This window comes from Porites lutea, chromosome 12, assembly GCF_958299795.1.
Source record: "Porites lutea chromosome 12, jaPorLute2.1, whole genome shotgun sequence".
Taxonomy (NCBI): domain Eukaryota; kingdom Metazoa; phylum Cnidaria; class Anthozoa; order Scleractinia; family Poritidae; genus Porites; species Porites lutea.
Genome location: NC_133212.1, coordinates 22477336 through 22501087, shown reverse-complemented (window position 1 = coordinate 22501087; position 23752 = coordinate 22477336). Strand labels below are relative to the sequence as shown.

Below are 23752 nucleotides of genomic sequence, written 5' to 3'. Positions count from 1 at the left end.
CAAAGGCGGTTTAAAAACAATGGATACAGTCAGGCTAAAGCCTGAAGAAAAGAAAAGAAAACCAAGCAAAAGGAACCAGGAAAAACGCAAATATTCGAGATTTAGTCTGAAAGATGATCGAGGCATGGCATGGACTCTGAGGAATTATTCCAATATGGACCATAATCTTCAATATCTGATGAAGATGCCTCTCCTGGTTTGGGCAGTACAGAAACGCTGCAGACATCATCATCACTTTCGTCTTGTTCCTCACTCCAGGCAACACCATCATCATCTTCATCATCCTCGTTCTTATCGTCGACGTGTAAGGAATTAGTTGCTTCGCCTCTTTCCTTGCCTAGTAAGCCTGCGAGGTAGTTCTTCGCGTCACTGCTTAGCTGAGATGTGTCATTTTGGGATACCAATAATTCGGCCCATTTCTTTTCTCTTTGTTTTAAATTCAAGACGATCTCTTTTTGTATGTCACCCTTTTCGCAAAGAGAATCCTTATCTAAGCCAGGGGCGATCTTTTGCAAAACCGTTGACGTCCTCTGAGAGGTACGAACAGCCTTACGTTTTGCAGCGCGGTGCTTATTCTGTTTTTTCGAACGAGATTTCCTCTTTAAGGGTGCATAATCAACCTGAAAGATATTTGAGGTCTTTGCCCCGAGCTCAGTGAGCTTAGATTTAGTCGTAGCTAGCTTGGTTTTGAGCTCGATCAGCACAGAAATAACATCCTCGTTGAACCTGTGGGACGTTCTTCGGCCAGCTTTTATTTTTTCATTGGAGAGAACTGCTGATTCTAGATCTATCTTAACTTTTTCCTCAATTTGTTGCAAAGATTTTTCCGCCTCTTCGATTCGATTTAAGTTCATTTTTATAACGATGTTATCGTGAGGTTTTAATGTGTGGTTCTCCCTCAGTAAGTAACCTGCAGTGGATGGGTTCTTTGCATTATCCAGTTGTTGGATTTTGGCCTTCAGCCTCTCAGCTGGTGGACCGTGTACTGGCGCCTTGCTTCCTTGTGGAATTCTTCAGAAAACTTTTTTTTTGACATAGCTAAACGACGAGGAAGACGATGTCGAGGATGAAGAATCAGATGACGAATATGAAAATGATGTTGTACTGGAGGAAATTGGCGAAGAAAGTGATCAGGAAGAAGCGACAGATACGGGCGAGAAAAGTGATACAGATCAAGATTACGACAAGAGTGACAACGAAAGCGACGTTGGCAATGATTATGAGGACGATGAAGACAGTGATAAGGACGATTATGACGACAATGATGTCGGCGACAATGACGGTCTACAAATCAGTGACATCTTGTGTACTACCAAATCTGGTAGAACGTGCAGGACATGGAAAGCAAGATATCTCTTATTGATTAAAGTTTGACGTGCAAAAAGAAACATAGAATGTTATTTGTTAACAACCGTTCGACTATTTTGTCCTGGGGGAGGGTCACAATTTTATTAATGGAGTAAGGGGAGGGTCGAAGGTTTTGAAACTCTCAGAAGGGAGGGCCACAACTTCTTGGCCGACTCTTTTCCTCATTCTAGTAGCCCTCCCCCCCGCTAAATAATGACCGGTCCCTTAATCTGGAGAAAATTTTTGCGGGAAAAATGTTTTCAGTTCGTTATTTTTTTCGCGGGAACTTATTTTGTGGATCGCTGGAAAAATCGCAAAAACTAGAAACGCAAAAATTTTGTGCCACACGGTATCTCTAGTTTACCTGAACTTTTTTTGTTTTGTTGGCAGTTTGTCTCTGTATCTGACGAAAACAATAAAAAAGAATCGTCCCGTTCAAAGGAGAAAAGCTTCAGCGCGTCTGAAATTATCTTCAATCGCGTGCAATACCATTGAGCTGTGGTTGGAGCGGCCGCACAGAGTTGAATTGTCTAAACTAAACCAAATTAGTTCGACATGGACAGAGTTTTTAAGCCAAGAAAACGATGTTTTTAGTTTGTTATCAGTACTGATTTTTATAAGGTTTGATTTTATAGTACACTGCGAACAGACCGCATGAAAATGAACTCATTCAATTTTTTGGACTATCATGGAAGGGACGTCTGTTCACAGGCTAGCATGTGCATAAGATAAGAGTGTTCATTCCAGAGGTCATATATGGCGCTAGGAATGGGCTCCTGATGACGCTTTTTATCCCGGGGGGTACTCAACATAATGACCTATATCAGGAGCCGGCTCTATACTTTGCATAGTAAGATCTTTTATCTTCTTTCACCTTTATTGTTGCCTCGGAATCGTTGTAAACATTTCCGGTCAAATGATAATTTGTTTTATACATGTTGAAATAACAACAGCCTCTGTATAAACATCTACATCCGGTATTAGAAGATTGATCACTAAATACGCGATTACAATAATTGCATAAATGATGATAAAAACAAAGAAAGATAAAATCAATGAAATAGATACAAAAATTAAATGTAAAAGCAAGGATATTGTTACCTAAAAGCTGGCCATTGAAGTACTGAATTCTTCCATAAGGCTGTTGTGTTGATCAAAAACACTGTTGAATTTCACAGATTCAGTTACTCCTAATGTTTACCTGCCGAACAGTTTGAGTTGAACAGTTAATTCGGGTGATTCTTTTAGCGCTTCTAACTCAGTACGTAGCTCACTTACTGCACAAGGTTTCCTGATAAAAGATTTACTCGGAAGAGTTCGCTTGTAAATGGATCTCTCGCATAGTATAGTTTATGAACTATACCACTTCCAAAATGTACTCTTGCCATCTTTTCCTGTGCCTTACCATGAGCGGTGTTTACATTCGTATGTTTGCATTCGTATCAGTCCACCGAAGATAGATTGCTAATAGCTTCGAGTCGCTCCTTAGAATGTACTCTGCTGAAGTCCGCTGACCTATTCTACGCATACTCTTATATCTTGCGCACGCGCTGAACACGCCAGAGTGCGATTTGTGCCAGGAAAAACCGAGCCCAATTTATAACTGGGCTGTACCACAGGCAGCCCAGTAAAAATATGGTTCGCCTTTATATCGAATATCAGAACACGCCGAGGGCAGCGGAAGCACCGTCACACTATGGAATAATTTAATGAGAAACTTGCTGTTTTGCTTTTCCGCCACTATTACCCCCATCTAATACATGTACAGTCGTTGAAACTAAAGTTATCTTCCAGATCGTTATTGTAACAATTACAACTACTAATTTAAAAACGATCGACATTAGGGGACGACCATTTAACTCTTGAGGGGGGAGGAGGGTGGGTGATTTCTGGTCATCAAGAATTTTTTTTCTAGCAATCTGGTGGGCAGGATATTTTTTCCCCTTTTTTTCCCGTAAGCTTTCTATTACATTTGTGCTGCATGCAAGTTTTTTCTTCCGACAAGCGCTTACGGAAATTTTTTTTCAAAATTACCCATCAGCCCCCCCCCCCCCCCCCTCAAGATTTAAATGGTCGACCCCTTAGGGCCATTTCTGAGAAACAAAATAGGCTTCGGCTTGCATGATTCGACATGATCATCATTGAACAGTGCTATCTTTTCCGTCGTGGCTTTACTATGGAAATAGCTAAAATAAAGCTATTACAATGAGATCTGAAGCAAGCTGACGTCATTCCCTTTCGCATGGAAGGCCGTACTCAGAAACAACAATAACTGTGAGTTTTTTCTTAGACTATTTACAATCTCCTTTTTCTCATAAAATCATATAAGATTGTCGAGATCCAGCGCCGAAACAGACGCACGGTCCATCAGAGTTAATCAAAACCAAGATGGCCGTCTGTTAAAGTAACCGTGCTTGATCTCGGAGATAACAGTAAAAAAAGCGACTGTAAACAATTTAGTTTTTCCGAATCGCACCCTCGACGATTTCCGTGGTTCAAATCAAACGCGTTTAACGAAGCTGTGCGTAAGTAGGAAGTCCAGCCACTTGTACCTGCGCGAGACAAAGAACAACGCCATTTTTAATATTTCAGCTAAATTGGTCAGTTGAGAAAGACAAACGAAATTATACACTGAATAAATGGTCACTCGCCAGGGTATATCAAAAGGATAGAGCTGAGAGCAAATTGTGTAAAGGGATATTTTGTAAAAGAATCAAAAATAAATAAATAAATAAATAAATAAATAAATAAAAGCAGAAAATGGAAGTTTAACGGTTGTGGATGAGGGATTGTTACAATAAAATCAGACAAATTAAGATGGAAACGACAGATGGGAAAAGAGCGGCTGGAGAGAAATGAGAGCGATCAAGAAAGGATAACGTGAGGCTAGAGAGGAAAATGCCCATTCTAGCTCTTGGTTAGTTATTTTTAGATGAACTAAACGCTTGAAACTAATCGAAAGTGTGTTTCCAGAGAGGTCCGTAGACTTTTATTTAGTGTTGTCAAGAGAGTCATCAATATTCTGCATTAATTGCTTTGATGTATAGTCGCGCGTGGATTTGATAACATTTCAAACAACTGATCAAAATGTGCGGACGTCTCAGAAATTAGACTTTCTTTAATCTAAAAATAATCTTGGTGAAATTCACATACCCCGGCCGACGCCCTAAGATTACCTCTCTGGTCCATTATTCTCTCTTTATTAAGGACCGGTCATTATTTATCGCCTGGTGGGGGGTGGGGGGATTTTTGGGCGGATAACTTGATTTTTAGGAGAACAAAAGGGGGGATAAGTCGTAACTGAGAACCCAAAAGGGGAATCACTGAAAACATTGGAAGGATTCAGAGGGGGAACCACTCAAATTTGCTTGGAAAATGAAGACACGGAGGTGGGGGGTAGCAAAAATTATCAAATGTTATTAAAGGGGATCATTTTTGTGAAGTAACATTCAAAGGGAGGATCGGCTAAATTTCACCTTGTTTAGCCCCAAATTCTCCATTGCCCCCCCGCCCCCCGCGCCCCAGGCGATAAATAATGACCGGTCCCTTAATAAATAAATAATAGTAGAACATCATACCATAGCAGTTCCGTTTTCTTGATCAAATCCCGCTATAGATCCTGAAGGATCTTCACGGAGGCTCTCATAGTACGAGTACACCACAAGGATGAAGTAGATCTTAAAAAGGCATCAAAAACAATTAAGAGCTAGCTACACAAAACAAGGGCAGATAGATCCAGCCCAACCTCGTCCCCAGGGCGCTTTTTCCGTCCCACCCCCAAAGCCAGGGAAAAGCGCCCTGGGGACAAGGCTGGGCTCAGCCTTGGGCTCCTGGAGAGAGAGTTGATAACACGTGATGTAAATAAGCACAATTAATGGTGTGAAAAAGCTTCCCGCCAAAGCTGCCCTATCCCGGACCCCTCCTAGTAATTCTACGGAAAATGTAACCCCATTGTAGTCAATCCAACAACAACAACAACATAAGCGTTATTTGCATGACTATAATTATGTAGTTACAGTATTGCAAAAGCTTTAACATAAAAAACAAACAAACAAACAAACAAATCATAACAATGATAATGCAATGCAATAATTACTATAGTCAATCAAGTGTCATCAGCAAGATTTGATAACAAATTATTACGTAAATCATTACATAATGAGAAATTTCGACAAATGTGAATTTACGGAAAAATTCTGTGAATTCATCAGTTTTATTATTAATTCTGTGTACGATAGCTGATTAAAGTCCACAAAATTTTGTTGGATTTGATTTTAGAATTTCTCCCTTGGGATTGAGTATTTTGGACAATGGAAGAGAAAATGAAATTCGTCTTCAATTATACCAGAGTCACAAATAGGGCAGAATATAACTAGGCAGAGAACCACCCCCCGGACGAACCATAGACAGACGCGTATTTTTTACCATCCCACCTTTATTTAATTGATATTAATAAGCTCCTTTCCCTTTGGTAGGCAGGCCCTCCTGCCACTATGATAAGAGTGAAAAGAAAAAAATTACGTACACAAATTGGCCAAAGGAACGGTACCAGTGGTGTCCTAGTTGACGACCTTAGAAGTAAAAACTCATTTAGGACGTAATCATTTAGTACATACCGTTAGCGCTAGAGAACAAATCTCAATGGCAAAAGTATACTGAAACTGCAATCGAAAAAACTAAAGTTAGTGACTCCAACGATGAGCTCAAAATAAGAGCAACTGATGTTAGCCATCTCTTTTTTAGGGGTGGATCAAGCCGTCCGAGCATAGCTAAGAAATGGGGGCGGACAGTGGGCACACGCCAAGACCTTCATTTAACATGATGGAGGGAGGGGTGGGCGGGAGGGGAAAGTCTCGTGAAACATTTTTCTCGGCCCAACGAGTCTAATATTTTTATAAATGCAGAAAAAAAGGGATACTGACCCTCCGTACCCTTCTATCCCCTAAAGCAAATAAGACCCGTTCTTCATAATTTGCAAAACTATGAATAGCACAAAGTTACATACGCACCTTGTGCCAAATTGTAATCAGGAAAATACTAACGGCCAGTTCGTAGAAAACGGAGAAGGTGTAAAGGATTATGTATGGCAGCGTCAAAAAACGATTTTTCTATATAAAAAAAAAATAATCAAAAAAAAAATTGAAAAGATTTGAATTGTTTTGAACCGGGTCAATACTTACTAACTAAAATAAGACAAACAAAGGTATGGGATCTTGGTAGATCTACGCAACAACCCTTATGCATCAAATTAGATGAATCAGAAAATCACCAAGAAGCCCTGAGATTAACTTTTCCCTTCCGCTTCATTCTAACGATTTCATTAAAAAGAAAAAAATAGGAGAAAAGAAATTAAAGCATCTTTTATGCATAATAGGAAAAAAAACGGTTTTTCACACAATTAAACTGAAATACTGCAGTTTTAGTATAGGTAATAGCATGATTTGTAGTGATATTTGGCATAAATACCACGAGTGATATTTCGAAATTGTTATACGTAATTTCACGAGCCGTTAGACAAGTGAAATTTGAGACAATTTTGAAATATCACGAGTGGTATTTAATATGCCAATTATCACGTACAGAGCATGTTATTATTGGTTTATGACCCGCAAAAGGTTTGTAATTTTCACATGTAGGTATTAGGTATTTCAAATTAGGCTGAAATACCACTGCTCTAAGCCAAGCAAATTGCAGAAATTTTTAGTGTAGTAGTATAAATATAACTATTAATTTGAGTAATGATACAGAGATATAAAACTCACCATGCTAAAGGAAAACAACAACATGATATTGGCCAGTAGTCCCAAGATACTAACAACAGCCTTTACGTATAACAAACTGATGACAACTGAACGATAATGATAAAGAAGATATAAAGAAATTAAATAACAGCTTGTGCAGCCTTAGCTTGTGTAGCTGGCGGGATTGCTCTCTGGGTTTTATGACCGGCTCCAATATTCTCACGGCTCCGCCGCCAAAAAACAAGTACCAGCAAGTCCCCTTTAATCTCGCCAGCTACGCAGGCTACACATGTAGCTTGACTGTGAAGGGGCGGATCTAGGGGAAGGGTGCAGGGGGTGCACACCCCCCCTGAGATGACCTGCGGTTTTCTAATACAACTGGTATTCTCCAAAAAAAAAAACTATGTGGTTTATTGGTGCTGAAGTAGAGCAAGAGACGAGTGCACCCACTCCTAAAAAATATCCTGGATCCGCCCCTGCTGTGTGACATGTGGGCTGTCCTCTAATAGCAGTGACTCATAGCAAGTCCCCCTCTTGAATACCTCTCAAACGTCTTTGATAACTGGAGTTCAAAAAGTTAAAATTGTTCTTGCTAAAGACAGCAATTTTAAAAATTGATTAGTCTGAAAAGGGCATTAAAAATCGGGTATATATTTAACAAGTAACATAAATTGTTTAGGATTTGAAGTTTTAGAATTAAATTGTGGGTACTCCTTCGCGTTTCCTGCAGGATCCGTCAACCTCCACCCCTTCTGTAAGATCAGGGTAATTGAAGAAGGTCGTAGACTGTTACAATAACTCAGTACCCTAACAACAACCACAAAATGAACAGATGAGTATTTTAAAACTGCATCTTCTTAATTTATGCGGTGAAGAGAAACTGAAAAAAAATGGAAAAAATGGAAAAAATGACACTTTAAAAGAAATAAACTTCTTTTCTATTTCTCATGATGTAAGGCTGGAACGAAAGACGAAATTTAAAAGCTTGACAAACCTTTGTAATATTTGTAATCAAATGGCATCTCTTCTTCGTTGTCAAGTTCCTTGGCCTTCTCCTTGAGATTAATAAGTGTTCTGACGCCCTTTAATCCTTGGTAGGCCCAATAACCACAGCCGATCTGTAATAGAATAATTTTAACGTTTTCCTGAGTTCTAAGAAATTGAGGTCCGTGCCGCCGTAGTTATGGACGGCCAATTTTGTTCGTGCTTTTGGTAGACTGTGAGAGACAAAGACGAGATTTAATTTGGTTGAATGCCGACTAAATGCACGGATCTAAGGTTAAAAAGGTTTTCTCTTTAAACATTGACCATTATAAGTTGTTGTTTGGTAGACTAAGTAAGAATTGATAATCAGTTTCGTTCTTAAAATCATAGAGTGGTTGCCTGAAAACTTTCATGCTCATTGCGGATTGGAAAATTCAGGGCGATTTGTAATTAATGCAAACTTCAATGTAGTAAGCTGGAAAGAACGAGACAATACAATTGTTTGGAGTACTTGCGACACTTTCACCCATTGACTGATAAAAGAATAATTTGTGTCTTACCCAGAGAATCAGAGTATTAGCTTTATAGAGTATTATTTTATACATTTCTGCCGATTTCTTGCTGCCCTTTTGCTGAATCAATTTTATTTAATTTTTTTTTTGTTAAAAGGGAAAGGCAGGTGGATGGCTCACAATAAGTCACCATGAAATTTAAAATTTCCACTCAAAAGAGCAAATCATGCACAAAAGAAATAATGACTGACGAAACTACTACAAAACTATTTTTTAATGGGGCTTGTATCCGACTGGTTGTAAGCGCTGTGTGATCAGAATATGAAGAAATAGATTCCTCAATAAAAAGAGTAAAACCGGTATAAAATTAAGCAAAAGATGTCTAAATTCGAAAGACAATTAAACTTATACTGGTGCAGAGAGCACAAACTTTTGTAAAAGCATACATAGTACCTTGAAATCTGTTTATCAGGCGCCTCTCGCGTTAAGAAAGTTATATTTTCGATGAGTTGTGACAACTGAAAAGCAGTTCCGTCAAAGAAGATTGGTCAAGTCACAGCAGCAACAACATGTTCGGACAAGAATTGCCATGGTTTTGTCAAACCCCTGTTTTAATTATAAGTTGGCGCTCTTCGGCAGGCTAGGCTTCTCAATCTGCTTTTCTTCCTTCCTTGAGACAAGGAATAGAATTAGAATTTTGCAGACCGTGAAATCTCTATTCAGTTAAGGTATCAGCCACCCTTCAGGACCGTCCGCGCGCGGATCGCTGTAGCGTTAGTTGTTTTTATAAAAACCCCTATAAACCATATATTTTTTAAAAGCTTAATAATTCCAGATTATGGATTTGAACTAACAAAAACGATTTACTTAAATGTGTTTCGAAATTGGAACGCTTTGTGTAAAAGAACACGTCTCTATAAATCATGTTCCACTCCCGCCGGAAATAAACGGAAGAAAACAATTAACACCGCATTCGCTTCTCAACACGTTCCACTAAAAAACCGTGTCTCAGATTTTTGACAAGTGCGTTTGTTTTTCTTTTATTAGCAAATGAAGTTGGGGAAGGCAATTAGTCAACACTCCCTGTGGAAAAAAAGCTCTAGCTTTAAAATGAAAAGGAGTATTAAAATTCGCAGACACGGTTTTGTAGAAGAGATATATGGCATCACTCTGGCCAAATTTTAGCCAAATTGATTAAAAGGCTGCCGACTTGGAGTTCAAAACGTACGAGTCGATCGGCAAAATTTGCGTTCGGAGATAAAATAGAAAATACATTTTTGGCGGCATCCTACCTGGAATGAGATTATAACACCTAAATGTTTATTCTGATTGATATCAGAGAGGGATCAATTTTCTCTAACAATAGGACTTTGACAGGTAGCATGTAACAGGAACAAACTTTCGCGGCAAGCAAGTGAACAGTTTAATTCTCCGTTGGAAAACTTCCACTCTTTTACACCACGAGAAGCACGGTTTAATTTTTTGTATGATCCGCCCAGGCGTTTTTGTTGATCGGCACCAGGCCAAGGAAACTAAAAAACTTTGAAGCCGCCGAATGTCCACCACCGATTGCTCGAAGGCCAAGAACTGAGGCCCGGTTTATTTCAAACGCTCTGCTCTTCTCGGAAGAATTAAAAACAGAATTTGTCTTGTGCGACAGACAGCTTTCATTCTCGCACTGGATTCTCCAGGTAGAACCAAGTCCATGTTTAGTCGCTACATTTTCGATGACTTGGACTCTTCCCTGGCAAAATCGACAAGATACAGACTCGTCCAGTTTTTCAAGCAGCTTTTCGCTCGATACGATAGCTCGACCGCTTATTGTTTTCCACGTTCCATCAGCAGATGGGGTCGATGAGCTTAATTGGCTTTCTTCATCTGGTTCTTCAAGCTGGATTTTGGAGCAGCTTGCACTCTCAGTAACTGCAGCATTTTCGCTTTTCTGAATATCCAACTCCTCGAGCCACTTCTCTTGCTGATAAAATGAGCCCTTATCGCTCTCTGCCAATTTTGCAGCCCATTCTTTGTCAAACTCGCTCTTCGATTTCTTTTTCGCTCTCGGTTTCGATGACGAAAACGGACACGACCTTTTCTTTTTTTTTTTGGCGGCATTTTTACCGAAGCAAACGCTAAATATCCAAGGAGAATAATACTAACAACCCGAAGACAATTTGCACGTGTTGTGTCGAAGCACGAACTCAGTATCACGTTACTAGTTCACAGGCAAGTTAATTGATATATGACACGGGTATGACAGATCTTGTCAACGATCAATAAAGATAATTAACGAGAAAAAATCTTTTACCCCCGATATCTTTCGAGCCAAATAATATTTTCTTCTGATTTTTTTTTTAAAGAAAGCTCTCAAGCATACCTATTTGAAAACGTTGAAACCTCAAATATGGAAAAATGGCAATTTTAAGGGTGGCTGATACCTTAATGATGCGCGTCTTGTGTGTTAACGGAAACCAAAATTTTCAATACGTTGTCACGATTGAAAAACAGTTCCATCTTTAACTTTAACTTTATTATTCCATCGCTCATATAGTACAAACTCAGTAAAGCCAAAGCCGGGGGCTTATACGGCCTGTGGTCAGAATGACAGAAATTATTTTATATAGAAATGAAGACTGTAGGCTAAACTACAAAACTAAAACAAGATACAAAACTGAAATTAGATAAGTTTACAAGCATGCAGTCCTATAACAGTCCTATAACAGTCCATAACTAGTACTAACAATAAGCTATGAGAATCCTGCACTAGTTCAATGAGGTGCTTGGCAAACAAAAGTGGTACCTTTTGAATAAAAAGACTGAACCGGTAACTGAAAGGCAATTCAATAATGCGGAAGTTCGAGCACAACCACGTGGCAGACACAAAATGAGAACAATACATTTTGCCTTTATGCGAACATTTTCTATCAGTGATAGGTATGACTCTTACAAACTACAGTACTGTTACACAATTATGACCCCGAAATGACAGCGCGATTTTAAAAACTCCATTCAAACTGGGTGTCTTTGCAAAATATCAGTTCAATCAAACAGAGCAAGACAGAGATTAAACCGGTTGCTCTGGCCGGTTAATCTTATTTTGGCGAAGGGATCACCACAGTCATTATATTCATCTTTAAGTCCTATCAACCTCAGTGAGGTTGAACCTTAGTTGCTGGCCTTTTTCCGCGTGTCTGTATCTCCCGGTTAAGTAAAACTGCCTCAGACTATAACATGCACAAAGATGGTAGAAGTATGAGATTATTCAGTGGAGTACGTAGCACTTATTTAAATTGAAATTCTTGAGTGATCCCGACTGAATCAAACAAGTGCGTCGGCAAAACTCGCACTTAAAGTTAAGCTAAACTAACATTGTTGCCCGCCGCTGTTGGAGTAATAATGAAAGTTAAATTGGTGTTTACTTACCACTCCCAAAAAGCCGATAAGCAAAATGCCTGTCCTCAAGTCACAGCCACAACAACATGTTCGCACAAGAATTGCCATGGTTTTGTCAAACCCGTGTTTTAAGATGGCGCTCTCCGGCAGGCTCCTCAATTTTGCTTTTCTTCTTTCCTTGAGACAAGGAAATGTGAAACTGTGTCGACAAGTTAATTAGCGGCCGCCAGCTGATATTGGCCAATCAGAGCTCAGCAAAATATTTATTAGGTTTTTCAATTCTTTCTTGTCATTTAGTTGCCAATCGGAATACATATCTTACGTTATATGCGATAAGATAAGATATGTATTTAGATCCTTTATATAAAGATGACCAGTATTGAAGTATTAAAAGCATTCTTGCGGTTTTAATATCCATGATTACATGCCTAATTGATAACGGCACCGTTTGAAAATTTAATATTTCCGAGAACAAATTTGTTTATTCATTTTCTCGTTATTTTATAAACAATTGGTAAATTTACCTATAAATAAGGAAAAATTACTCTTTTAAGGGCCCTTTCCCAAAAATCTGGGCCAGTGAACTGAGTGAAGTTCATAAAACCAATTTAATTCGAACCGAACAAATATTGATTATAGCTCCGATTGTCAATCCATTATCTTGATGACCACGTAATTCTGCATCAATTCATAACCAACCGATCCATGAATGATTTCACAAGGGCACATAAATTAACAAATCGCGTCAAAATAATAATTCATTCGGCTAATAGAGCGTGAGAGCCTGATAACGTGGCCAACTTTCGCTATCATTTTGGTTGTGATTATTATTATTATCAAAAGTATAGTCACTGTGGTAAATAGGATTGCGGACACTCTCTTCCTCTTTGTCCGAAGTTATAGACATCCAAAGCCAATTATAACAATTTCTAATCAAAGTTGACTATTGTCAACTTGTGGGAACGTTGTTTAGAAAATAACCAAATGGTTATCAACTCTGGTCTTCCCACAGTAAATTGTAGGAAATGATAGAAATTTAGATTGTTTAATTTATCCATATATTAAATATATTATCTTTTCTCTGGAAACACAATACTTTTCTTGCTGTTTATTGCACTTTATTAAATAACAGTTATGAATTTAGGTACCGTAAAATTCCGAAAATAAGCCCCTCCATGTATAAGCCCCTCCAAACATAAGCGCAAAAAACCCTCCGTTAAATTGCCCCTCCAAATATAAGCCCCTCAAAAAGGGTCTTTGAAAAATATAAGCCTCGGGGCTTATTTTCGGAATTTTACGGTATGTATTTATAGAAAAACAACAAAACAAATAAGCAAAAACAAAACAAAACAAAAACGGGAAAAAAAAAGAGAAAGAAAGATGGAAGAAAGAAAGGTGCGGAGAAGGACTCAAACCCGGCACCATCGGTTAGTTGCGACTTTACCTAACCAGGCGAAAGTTTTTGACTTAATGCATTTTCCATGGAAAATCCGTCGGCAAGCGCCGTTTGAAGATGATCGAGCCGCATAAACGGAGCTATTGACAGCTAAAAAAAAAAACAGTGTAAACGAATTTCAGGGGCAATGCCGGGTGAATGAACGAAAGAACATATATTTTATACTTCACAAAACCGATGCACCACGTCTGCGAAGTACGACGGAAAACGTATGTGTTACCTTATCTGGAATTTGTATATCCCCCGTAATCTTGCAGAGTCGAAGAGCAAATGCTCATCTTCTCGTCAATCCAATCCCGAAGTTAACCATCTTACTCATCTGAAAGACTCCTGCGTGTCTTAAGTTTGGTAAGACCTCTAACCGTGCTGTAGAAAATTTGCCACAAAGAAAACTCTGAGTCTGAGCACGAACGATGCACGTTCTCATAAGAATTTGATCACACCGAACTTCGGCGAGCGCGTGCTTCTTCGGAAACGATAGATCTTCGCACTCTCGAATTCGGACTAGCCTCTACCCGATGTCCGTCTACTGCGAGTAAGCGAGCGACTAATTTGCATATCCTAGTCCCTGCAATTATTCGTGGTACGCTCGCGCGTTCCCACGAGTTAAAAATGTATTTACCTGACCAGTTAAGCATTTTCAGATTCAGATTTTGAGGTCAGACGAGGCGCTCTCTCAAAACAGAAGTTTTTCTCACGTGCGTCGGAAATCTTCAGCGGATCAGTGCCGGCCGGAGGCCAAAGCCACGAGCGGCATAGCGCTAGCGCGCCCCACCGCCGGAAACGGGAACCGCGCAAGAAAAGTCTCTGGGACCAAGGGGCCTGTAGCATTAAGCGGAAATGGTTTTTGCCACGGTTTATAGGCTACCTTATACACTCGCGGTTTCTACCGGGCAAAAACAACGAGGAGGCAGAGCAAACAATTTGCAGGACTTTAATTCTAGTTTTTACACTCACTTCGTACTACTGTATGCTTATCGATGATGATAAGAAAATATTACGTTAACTTGTCAACGCAGGCAAAAATCTAAGAATTACTTTTACAAGTTGTTAGGTATTTAACCACAGCCCCTATGAAATCCAGCACAGAGAATCGTAACCGACAGTACTGGCTTCCTCGCGTGGACTTGTTTTTGTTTTCCGGGCTGTTACCGCTGTTGTTGACACCATTTATCGTTAAACATCGTTTACATGATTACATTTAGTCTAAAAGTAATAGGCTTCGGCTTACAAACGTGCAAGCTAATTGAAGACATTTTCTCTAATTATTCGATCCTTAATAACTTTTAAATCTTAGTTTTAAATTGGTGCCGGCTGGAACCTATCAGTAAGCTAGTGCCATGCAGTGGTTGGTTCTTTTAGCATATCAAAAGTATCTACTCAATGTATCTTTGGGCTTTACTTTTACTCATTTAAATGTTATCGCTACTCGATGCTATGCCTGAATATATAAAAAGCTCTAATCTACATAAAAAAAAAACAACAACAACAAAGACTGGACGTTTTACATAAACTGTTTCAAGACAGTCGCCTATGCTTCCATAAAATCGTCGAGATCGAGCGCTTGCTATCACTGACAGCCATCTTATCTTAAACGGTATCGCCTCAGTCATTTGAAGAAGCGAAGCACACCAGGATGTTCGTCCATTAGTTAGTAAGTGCTCGGTCTGGGTGATCTAATGGAAATAGAGGCGACTGTAAACAGTTTAGTTTTTTCGCCACTCGACAACTTCCGCGGCTCAAAACTTTGCGTAAGGTGGAGGACCTCCCACTTGCATCTGCCAGATAAAAAAAAAAAACATTAAACCCATTTTTATGACTTCATCAAAAATAACTTCAGACCCATGTGAGTACCCATTTCTTTCATTTGAGGGGTCGTTTACTAAGGTTTAAGAAAAGGATAGACAGACTTATTTGGAGGGAGAAAAGAGAATAATGAGAGAGGTATGGTTCTGGGAGAACGAAGAGGGTTAACCATGGAAGTAGAGACAATAAAAGACGCACCAAAGGAAAAGAAATTACAGGATAGGACCAAAGTTTATACGGGACAAAGAGGCATAGAAGAGTAACATACCATAACTGTTGCTCTTCCTTGATCAAATCCCGCAACGGAGCCAGAGGGATCTTCACGGAGGCTTTCAAAGTACGAGTACACCACAAGGATGAAGTAGATCTGAAAATCAATTATGAAGTATATAACTATATTATAAAATAACTGAGATAGTACGCGTGATCTGATTGGTCAAAAACCTATGGTTTATTATACCGGTAAACCCATAGAAAAAGGCATCCGGACCACGAGCCATAAACAAAACCGGCTATTGATCTGCAAACAACGATTTTAGAAAGGCTAAAAAACAGAACAAGTTACTTACCCAGCCCTTCTTAATATCAAAAGCGTTGGTTTCCACATTTTATTACTGCCATAGCTTTAGAAGTAATAAAGTACAAAGCTGGAAAGCAGTTTACATTTCACGACGATGCCAAATCGCAGAGAAAGACAACAACTGTGTGAATTTCTGGTGTAGAAAGTCTCCAGGAAAACTTAACCATGTGCCAACCAGCGACAAAACGGATAGTTTTAGCATTCTTGATTATTTTATGTCAAAATTAAATTCCTTAATGAAAGAAATTGTTCCAAAAAGAGATCTCTGATCAAGATATGGTACAAAATCGGCCGCTGTAGGTTGTAAACAAGCTGCCAACGATGATGAAAGATGTCAGAGTTTCGGGCTGGTTTTTTCCAACATTTGCACAAATTATTCGGTGATATCGATACCATAACCTACCTCAAACCACCTGACTTTACAAATCGACAAATATTAACGCCAATATGTGGCTACGGCAAAGAAACCTTTCTCCACCACTGACATATTTCCATCGGTCGCTGTATTGTACGTGCATATAAAGTTACATGCGACAAGTTCGCAAATGAAGCCAGGTCGTTACCGCAGCATTTCTTAATCATAATAAAGTCCAGAAAACAGATCGTAAACCACTGCGGCTTGTAAAATGTGAATGAAGTCCTCCATTACAATAGCTGCCAGTTCCGTCTGTAAGCACGAAATTCTTACGGATCGACTCAACAAAATACACCTGCGTACAGTTTGATGTTCAATTAATTTCTACTTCTGTAGTAAACAAACCATAACGTATTCTTTCATTGTACGTTCGCATGAATAAATGTTGACTTTTCCTGTAAAACAGCTTTCATAAGTTATCATGTAATGAGTGTAAAAACTCGTGTTTTGAAGTGCTGCTGTTTATTGTTTGACTGGACTAAGTTTTGAGAAAGTTCAGCGCTATTAAATCGTGAGTCATGATTGGCTTATGATAACTTTAGAGAGAAGACATGACTTGATCACGGTACTAAAACCATATTTTTTACATAAAAGACTCCATTCTACGAAAAGTTATTTTATAAAAGCAATAGACCACACTTTCTATGAGTTTACCGGCGTGATAACCCACTTGGGATGTTGGGAGAACACTCGAAAAGCTTGTAAATCACTCGCCTTCGGCTCGTGATTTACAAGCTTTTCTCGTGTTCTCCCAACATCCCGCGTGGGTTATCATGCCGGTAAACCCATAGAAAGTGTGGTCTATTGCTTAAATGAAAGTAAGTGAGTGGGTGAGTGAATGAGTGAGAGTAAGTTGAGTTCTACTAAGCAATTACAAGTTCTTTTTTTTCAATTTTGAAGTTGTAGAACTTAAATATAACCTTATAGTTAACGATATTTTCAGTCAAAATTCGTTAACGGTTTGAAATACGTACCGTTATCACGGGGGCAACCATGTCAACGGCAAAATGATACTGGAACTGTAATCATAAAAAGAAAGAAAGCAACAGCAAAAACAGTTAGTTTAGTACAAAAACGATGATCTCATCTTTAAATAACCAGTTGAGGGATAAGACCTTGGAAAGGTGTGAGTAAGTAGGAAGTGGGTGTAGGGACTCAGGCGGCGAGAGGCTAGATCCACAAACTGTTTTTCTATAGACGGACGCGTCGTATTATGGTGAAAAAGAAAAGGATGTACACTAACTAAGAGTTACAACATATTAGAAAAATAAATACAGAATACAAATTGTTGAACGACTTTCTTCACCCGAGAGACTCAAGTCAGTCAAGTGAAAACCTTCGTCCACAATTTTGAATTTTCTCCAAAAACCGCCGACCTAGCCCGGCTACTTCTGTCTGGCGGCCATGATCTTCCCCAGGGGGGAGGATTTGGCCCCTTTTTTAACAGGAAGTTCATAAATTGTGTACTAAAACATTGTGAAATATGGAAGAAAGGCCAATTTAAACAGAAAAAGCTGCTCCGATATGTCAGAATTAGAAAATAACTTGAGAAATTGTTCAGAATGCAAATAAGTTGCTCGAAACAAAAAAAGTTGCTCGAAATACAAGAAGTTGCCAAAAAGTTGCCGAGCAACTTGTGGAAAGCCCTATATCGATCTGGGTGGGACTCGGGGCCTCCGAACTTCAATCTTCAATCGCTCGACCAAGCTGTCACATCAAGAAATAAGATTCGTACGTACCCCATGCCAGATGGAAATGAGGAAAATGGTAACGGCCAGACTGTAGAGAACTGAGAAGGCGTAAAAAATTATGTATGGCAGCGCCAAAAAACGATTCCTCTAAGAAAATTAAAAGAGAAAAGAAAAATTCAAATTAATGTTTATATTAAGCTTAATTTTTAAGAAATCCAAATTGCAATGGCCCACCTCTCAAAACAAAGGATCTGGATCAGTGATCCGGGAAGATTTGAGAAATGATTGCGAAGCGAGGTTAATTTGACCGAGTTGTCACTCAAAGGCGACGTTTTCAAACGAAAACGCACTTGAGTGTGGCTAATTCCCAGATGTAGTCTGTCAGCCTTGCTTTTTATTGCAGTCTTTAAAGAAACAGGTACTTACAGTGCTAACAGACTTAAACCGCTTCGAACAGTGCTGAACTAAAAAAAATTAAAATGCTAACTGTTATTCAATACGTATTGCTTCAGTGCGAGTGACACATTGACGAGAATAAAGATGAATCTTTGAAAAATTCAGAACCTGTTAACAGAAATGTTTATATGTCAATCGAGCTTTATTTGGCTGAAGGCAGTGAAGGAAACAAAGATTTGTACGTTTATAGGGGATCGTCAAAGGCGAAGAGAAAGCAACAAAGGTCATTTAAAATTATGTCCATAAAGGCTCCTACTTTTCAGTGTCACAGATTAAAGAACCGTTCTTTTATTAATACGACTTACCGTGCAAAACGAAAACAGCAACATGAGATTGACCAGTAGCCCAAGGATGTTGATAGCAGCCGCAACGTAAAGCAAGTTGATGACTCCTGAATGATAAAAGTAGCAAAAAGGACACTCAGTGTGTGGCGTGCACCGCAGAACTGATACATAAGGGCCTTTTTATAGCCCCCTACGCAGGGAGCAAAATACGGCTCCCCTAAAATCTCCAGCATGGGGAGGATAGGCTAGCCTTTTTACAAACGATGGACGTTTAACAACCTTTTTGAGATTAAACGGACTTTACTTTTTGTTAGTCCGGTTAACATGGTTAAGAGTACAGTGTCCGGCACTGCCTGATTTTTCAAGTTTTGAAGTGTGCATGTTACAGCATGCCTTCATTCCACATCCCATTTCCATATTTCCGGCGATTTGCTTCGATCTTCCGATAACTCGAATTATTCCTGCTGACTCGAACTTTTTTCTATTCTCGCTAGAAGGTTCGAGTTATTGGGAGTAGACTGTATTTATAACTATTTTTTAAAAGCATGACGAGATTTCAAATGAAACGATGGTTAGTCGAATCAGAGATAAAATAGTCAGTTGTGTTCCAAAAAAGTGATAAGGTCCCATGTAAGTCCATGTGATAGTTTATTAAACAGGAGTTCTGAAAAAAAGACAGGATACTTGACGATAACTCCTTTCACATCCGAAATGTTCGATGAGTCCGACCAAGACTGCAACCAAAGAGACAAACCTTTGTAATACTTGTAATCAATTGGAAGCTTCACTCCCTCCTGATCGAGCTCCCTGTATTCATCCTTTAGATTAATGAGTGTTTTCGCCCCGTTGAAGCCTGCGTAGATACCATACCCAGAACCGAGCTGCAAAACAAAAAAGTCAACTTCTTCTTCAATACTGAACTATCGATACGAATTTTTTTCTTTAAGCTTACAGCCTGCGAGCAAGTTCTCCGTTTGGGGGATATCGTGAAAAGTAGACGCGCGAGAGACGCGCGAGAGGCACGCGAGAGGAGACGCGAAAGCGGGCGCAGCTTCCCTTCTCGCTCGCGCGTTCTCTCGTGCCTCGCTTCGCTCGCCCAAATAAGAGAGCTTGCTCGCAGGCTACTTTACAGTTTGCAACAAAACAAGGTCACTGACATAACACGAAGTAGGCGCGACCGCAACTTGAATAAGTGATTATGCGAAAGATATGTCCCTTTGGTGTCTATCTGATATGGGCTACCTGTGGCATAACAACTCAAGCCGAGGTAAAAGGACAAAATGGCGGACGTTAACTCAAAGGCCAGGAACCTTTATTCGCCCTGCAAATGCGTTGCGTGTCCCGTCCCCCAGCGATTGGGGCGATCATTTGACTTTTGAGGGATTAGAGCTTGTCATTTCAGATATAAAAAAAAAAAATGGACACCATCAATTTCACCAATAAGAATGAAAATGTAAATAAGCAAGTCTCTCTTTTTTTGGAACGAGGAAAGACAAGTTATTTTTAACAGGAGTATTTCCGCAATGACTCCTCTCCCCTCCCCCCCAATCCTCCTCCCCTCAAAAATTTTACTTGACAGTATAACCTGACTAATTACCGGAAACTCCGAAAATCGCTGTCGTTTTACGCTTAAAAACTTTCAATCTTTTAAATTCTGTTTCTTAATAAAACTCGCAAGGCAAATTAAGCTTTAGTTTTGTTTGTTTGATTTTACATTTAAAGCTCTTCTGAGTTTCTAACCAGGTGATTATGTTTCTATTCAACCTCGGCGGAGGTGGGGGGTGGGGAAGGCGGAGGGGGAGGGGGTACTCCTGGAAATTCTTGGTGGGGATGTGTCTAACGGGTTTTCAAATCCTGACCCGATTTCAGACCAAAAAATTTAATTTTCCACTGCCGTTTTTAGACTAGACCTCTAAAATCAATATCCGTTTTCAGACCTGACCCTTAGGCAGAAATTATGTCATCATTACTTAGACTAGAGCGCACACAAAACAATTATTCAAAAAACCCTACCCGATGGGGCGGCACATACCTCTGTGGCTTAGCTTATATAAGGGAGTACCCTCCCCCCCGGGGTAGCAGCCCAATGTACCCCATCATGGTGATCTTGTTGTTTCGAATTGTTACGTGGGCACTACTGGGCAAATATTCAACGTAAAGGGAGTGTCACTCTAAAAAGTCTAAAATAAAGCGAATAAAGAGTCTAAAATATAGGCCAGCTGGTGCACTATCATCAATATAACAACGAAATCGAAGGATCCTAGCTTAACGTTGTCGTTAAGTGTTCCCGCAGATTTGGCAACAGATGAGTAAATGACCCGAACTTGTTTTTATTGGCAACTGGAGATGAAATCAATGAGGAAAAAGGGATTTCACCTTAAAGTTCAAGACTGAATGTTGAAGGAACTGGGGCATTCTTTAAAGACTTCCTTATCACGAAGTGTTTTAATTTGTATCGCTCAAACTAAAGCTAAATGATTCATGACCTCAAAATATAGCAAATTTGCATACAAACGTGGATGCACAATGTTTTCAGCAGCAAGACACAGCAAAGAGAAAGTAAATCGTTTTTTTTTTTGGCTAGTATTTGATCTCTAGAGTTTAGATTTGTTCCTAGGGATTTTAACCACCAATAAAAAGTTTAATTAGTAATATATTAAAATATCGGTGAATCTTGCGTGCTGAATTCCGCTCTGACGCCTGAATTCACTTCAGTTTTCCGCGCTCATGCATGTACAACTCCTTAAATTATCACATGCAGAATTATGCGGCTGACGGAGTAGTCCTGATTAAAGTTCCTTCGATGAGGCAACAGAAGCCATGAATGCAGTCTTTCAGGGGCACCCAGCGACTATATTCTGTAAAATAACTGTTCGAAGGAGCAAGTATTGCCTACAAATTTCTTATGCTTGAGAAAAGCTAAAAATTTCTGCATAACCTTTCCATTCGTCTAAAATATTCGGAGTTTTTCTAACAACTTAAATACCACTTTCGAAGTTTGTGTTTTCACATTTTAATATCAAGATATCGCAATTATTGTTAAAAAAAGGTCTCCTAAAATTTTCTGTATAATGACAAAATGTCCCCCATAATTTTCTATGAAAGCAAGGCTACTTTATGTCCTCGAGGGTAGCTAACACTATCGGATGAGACGAAAAAGCCTGTTAAACTTTCGTGACGAACAAAGTTCCCGCTAAGACATCCGAACCGATAAATAGTTTTTAGCCCAACTCCAAATTAACCAAACAGGCATCTAAAGCACAGAGAAAACCCGTCTGAGACACTTGTGGCGTGGTCTTTACCGCTTCCGCCATGCCTGCGAAATTGTTTCGAGTTCAACTTCGTGGCTCATTTTCTCATATGTGCGAATGAAACAGGCAGAACGGCGGGGGCGGCTATGTCGCAGGTAGATGTCGGCGGCATTTGAGAACCAAACATGTGTAAACACAACCCGCGTTTTTGGAACAGTTTGCGGTTGCCCGGAGTGAGTTCGATCATTTGTTAACAGAGTACTCACCACTCCAAGAATACCGATAAGCAAAATGCCTGTCTTCAAGTCACAGCCGCAGCAACATGTTCGTACCAAAATTGCCATTATGGTGGTTCAAACCTGTGCCTCAAGTTAACGCTTCTCAGAGAAAGACGCTTGTTCTTGAAATTTCTTCCTTCCTCGGGGTGCGGTAGGATTGCAAATGCGTCAGCAATTGACGCCAGTCATATGAGCCAATCAGAGCTTAGCAGAAAATCAGTCAATTTTCCGGTTGTCACTTAGGAGCCAATCAGAATAATATCCTTACCCTTGAAGCCTTTACTAATTCAGCTTTCAATTGCAAAGTAATGAATATTCCCTGTTTCTGCTTCGTCATCTCACCATATTGTTTTGCGAGCACATCGGCAAACAATTGTGATAAATTCAATACACCATGTTTACTCGCTGATTCACTGTCATTAGCTCAGTGTAGTGTAGTAGTGTCATATTAGCCAGGTTAGCCAGGTTACTATATTGGTATAAAGCTATTTGATTTTTTTGGATAGCTTCAGGCATGATGTAAGGATATTGCTGACAAACTATCTGATTTCTTTAGATAGCGCGCTGAGATAGCTTCACGCATAAACTTACCGGTCATGAACATCGATAAGGATCAAAATCTGTTATCGCGACGAATAAATTATGTGACCGACCGATGAAATTCTTTTTTTGTATACTTTAGTTCTTGGGCCATCGTATAGTTTGATCAAAAATAAAAACACAAACAGCGGTGATAAACATTGTGAGTTTACGCATTTTTATAGAATGCTTATTCAACATAGATTTTCAAAAGTGATCTCAAGTATGACGAGACTTCATGCATTCAAAATTATAGGGTGTAAACAAAACCTGGGCCTTAGGGGTCACAGGTAGCTTACAGGTAGCCCATGGGCTACCTGTGGGCCACCCGAAAAAAAATCTGAGAATTAAAATTTTCTTGGTTTCAAAAGAGCGCCACATGATTGAGACGGGTTCGGGGCCTTTGAACGAGGGATGAATTCAAAAGAGCACCGTGAGGTAAGGACATCTGAACGCACGGCGGATTCAAAAAAGCGTCATCCCTTCAGTAATAAAGACAAAAGGCAAAAGCTAATAAAGCATCAGCTTTTTACTACTGATTTTGACATTAAAAGCTGGCTTAAGGTCATGTATAAACAATGTTTCCTTTATCTTACAATGATAATCTGTTTTGCCAGATTCTAAGATTTCAAAGTGATCCCATTTATTTATGTTATGTCCGGTGGCAGTGATATGGTCAGCAATAGCTGAAGAGTGATCATTTTTCGTTAGGGACTTGATTGAAGTGTTCAGTCCTATCAGGGAGCCGTCGCTTATTTTTAACCAATGTAAAAATCATTACAGACTCAACAACAAACTGCCTTTGGATCTTTGAGAGCGATTAACGCGGTCCTTGTCCCGCACGCAAACATTTTAATATTTCCATGAACATCAAATCGCCCCATGTACGTGAATCCGGTAAATTTTTTTCTTGGGGATTCCGGAATCATGGAAATTTGTGCTTGTGGAATCGGGAATCCTGGGCTTTGGAATCCGGAATCCC

The 23752-nt window shown here is 39.5% G+C and overlaps 2 protein-coding genes across 2 annotated transcripts; both read right to left on the bottom strand.

Moving 5' to 3' along the window:
• Positions 1 to 5796: 5796 nt before the first annotated feature.
• Positions 5797 to 12245, bottom strand: LOC140953896 (uncharacterized). The gene is made up of 5 exons (XM_073403273.1): positions 12005 to 12245; positions 8083 to 8206; positions 7110 to 7195; positions 6357 to 6455; positions 5797 to 5838 (listed from the first exon to the last, which is right to left on the bottom strand). Exons 1-5 carry the CDS (start codon positions 12080 to 12082, stop codon positions 5797 to 5799), a joined length of 429 nt encoding a protein of 142 aa, XP_073259374.1. The 5' UTR covers positions 12083 to 12245.
• A 2103-nt stretch (positions 12246 to 14348) lies between these two features.
• LOC140922092 (uncharacterized) lies at positions 14349 to 22356 on the bottom strand. Its single transcript, XM_073372116.1, has 7 exons — positions 22180 to 22356; positions 19417 to 19543; positions 18684 to 18769; positions 17971 to 18069; positions 17206 to 17250; positions 15505 to 15603; positions 14349 to 15208 (listed from the first exon to the last, which is right to left on the bottom strand). Exons 1-7 carry the CDS (start codon positions 22255 to 22257, stop codon positions 15170 to 15172), a joined length of 573 nt encoding a protein of 190 aa, XP_073228217.1. The 5' UTR covers positions 22258 to 22356; the 3' UTR covers positions 14349 to 15169.
• Between the last annotated feature and the right edge of the window lie 1396 nt (positions 22357 to 23752).

Bases quoted from the DNA above. Each gene is read 5' to 3' on its own strand.
- LOC140953896 (XM_073403273.1), bottom strand. From the start codon at position 12,082: ATGGCAATTCTTGTGCGAACATGTTGTTGTGGCTGTGACTTGAGGACA. The intron at 8,207-12,004 runs GTAAGTAAACAC...ATTCTATTACAG, and splicing joins TTATCGGCTTTTTGGGAGTG to ATCGGCTGTGGTTATTGGGC. The intron at 5,839-6,356 runs GTGCGTATGTAA...CTCTTATCATAG, and splicing joins TGATTACAATTTGGCACAAG to TGGCAGGAGGGCCTGCCTAC.
- LOC140922092 (XM_073372116.1), bottom strand. From the start codon at position 22,257: ATGGCAATTTTGGTACGAACATGTTGCTGCGGCTGTGACTTGAAGACA. The intron at 17,251-17,970 runs GTACGTACGAAT...TTATGATTACAG, and splicing joins TCATTTCCATCTGGCATGGG to TTCCAGTATCATTTTGCCGT. The intron at 15,604-17,205 runs GTACGTATTTCA...ATTGATTTTCAG, and splicing joins TGGTTGCCCCCGTGATAACG to ATCTACTTCATCCTTGTGGT.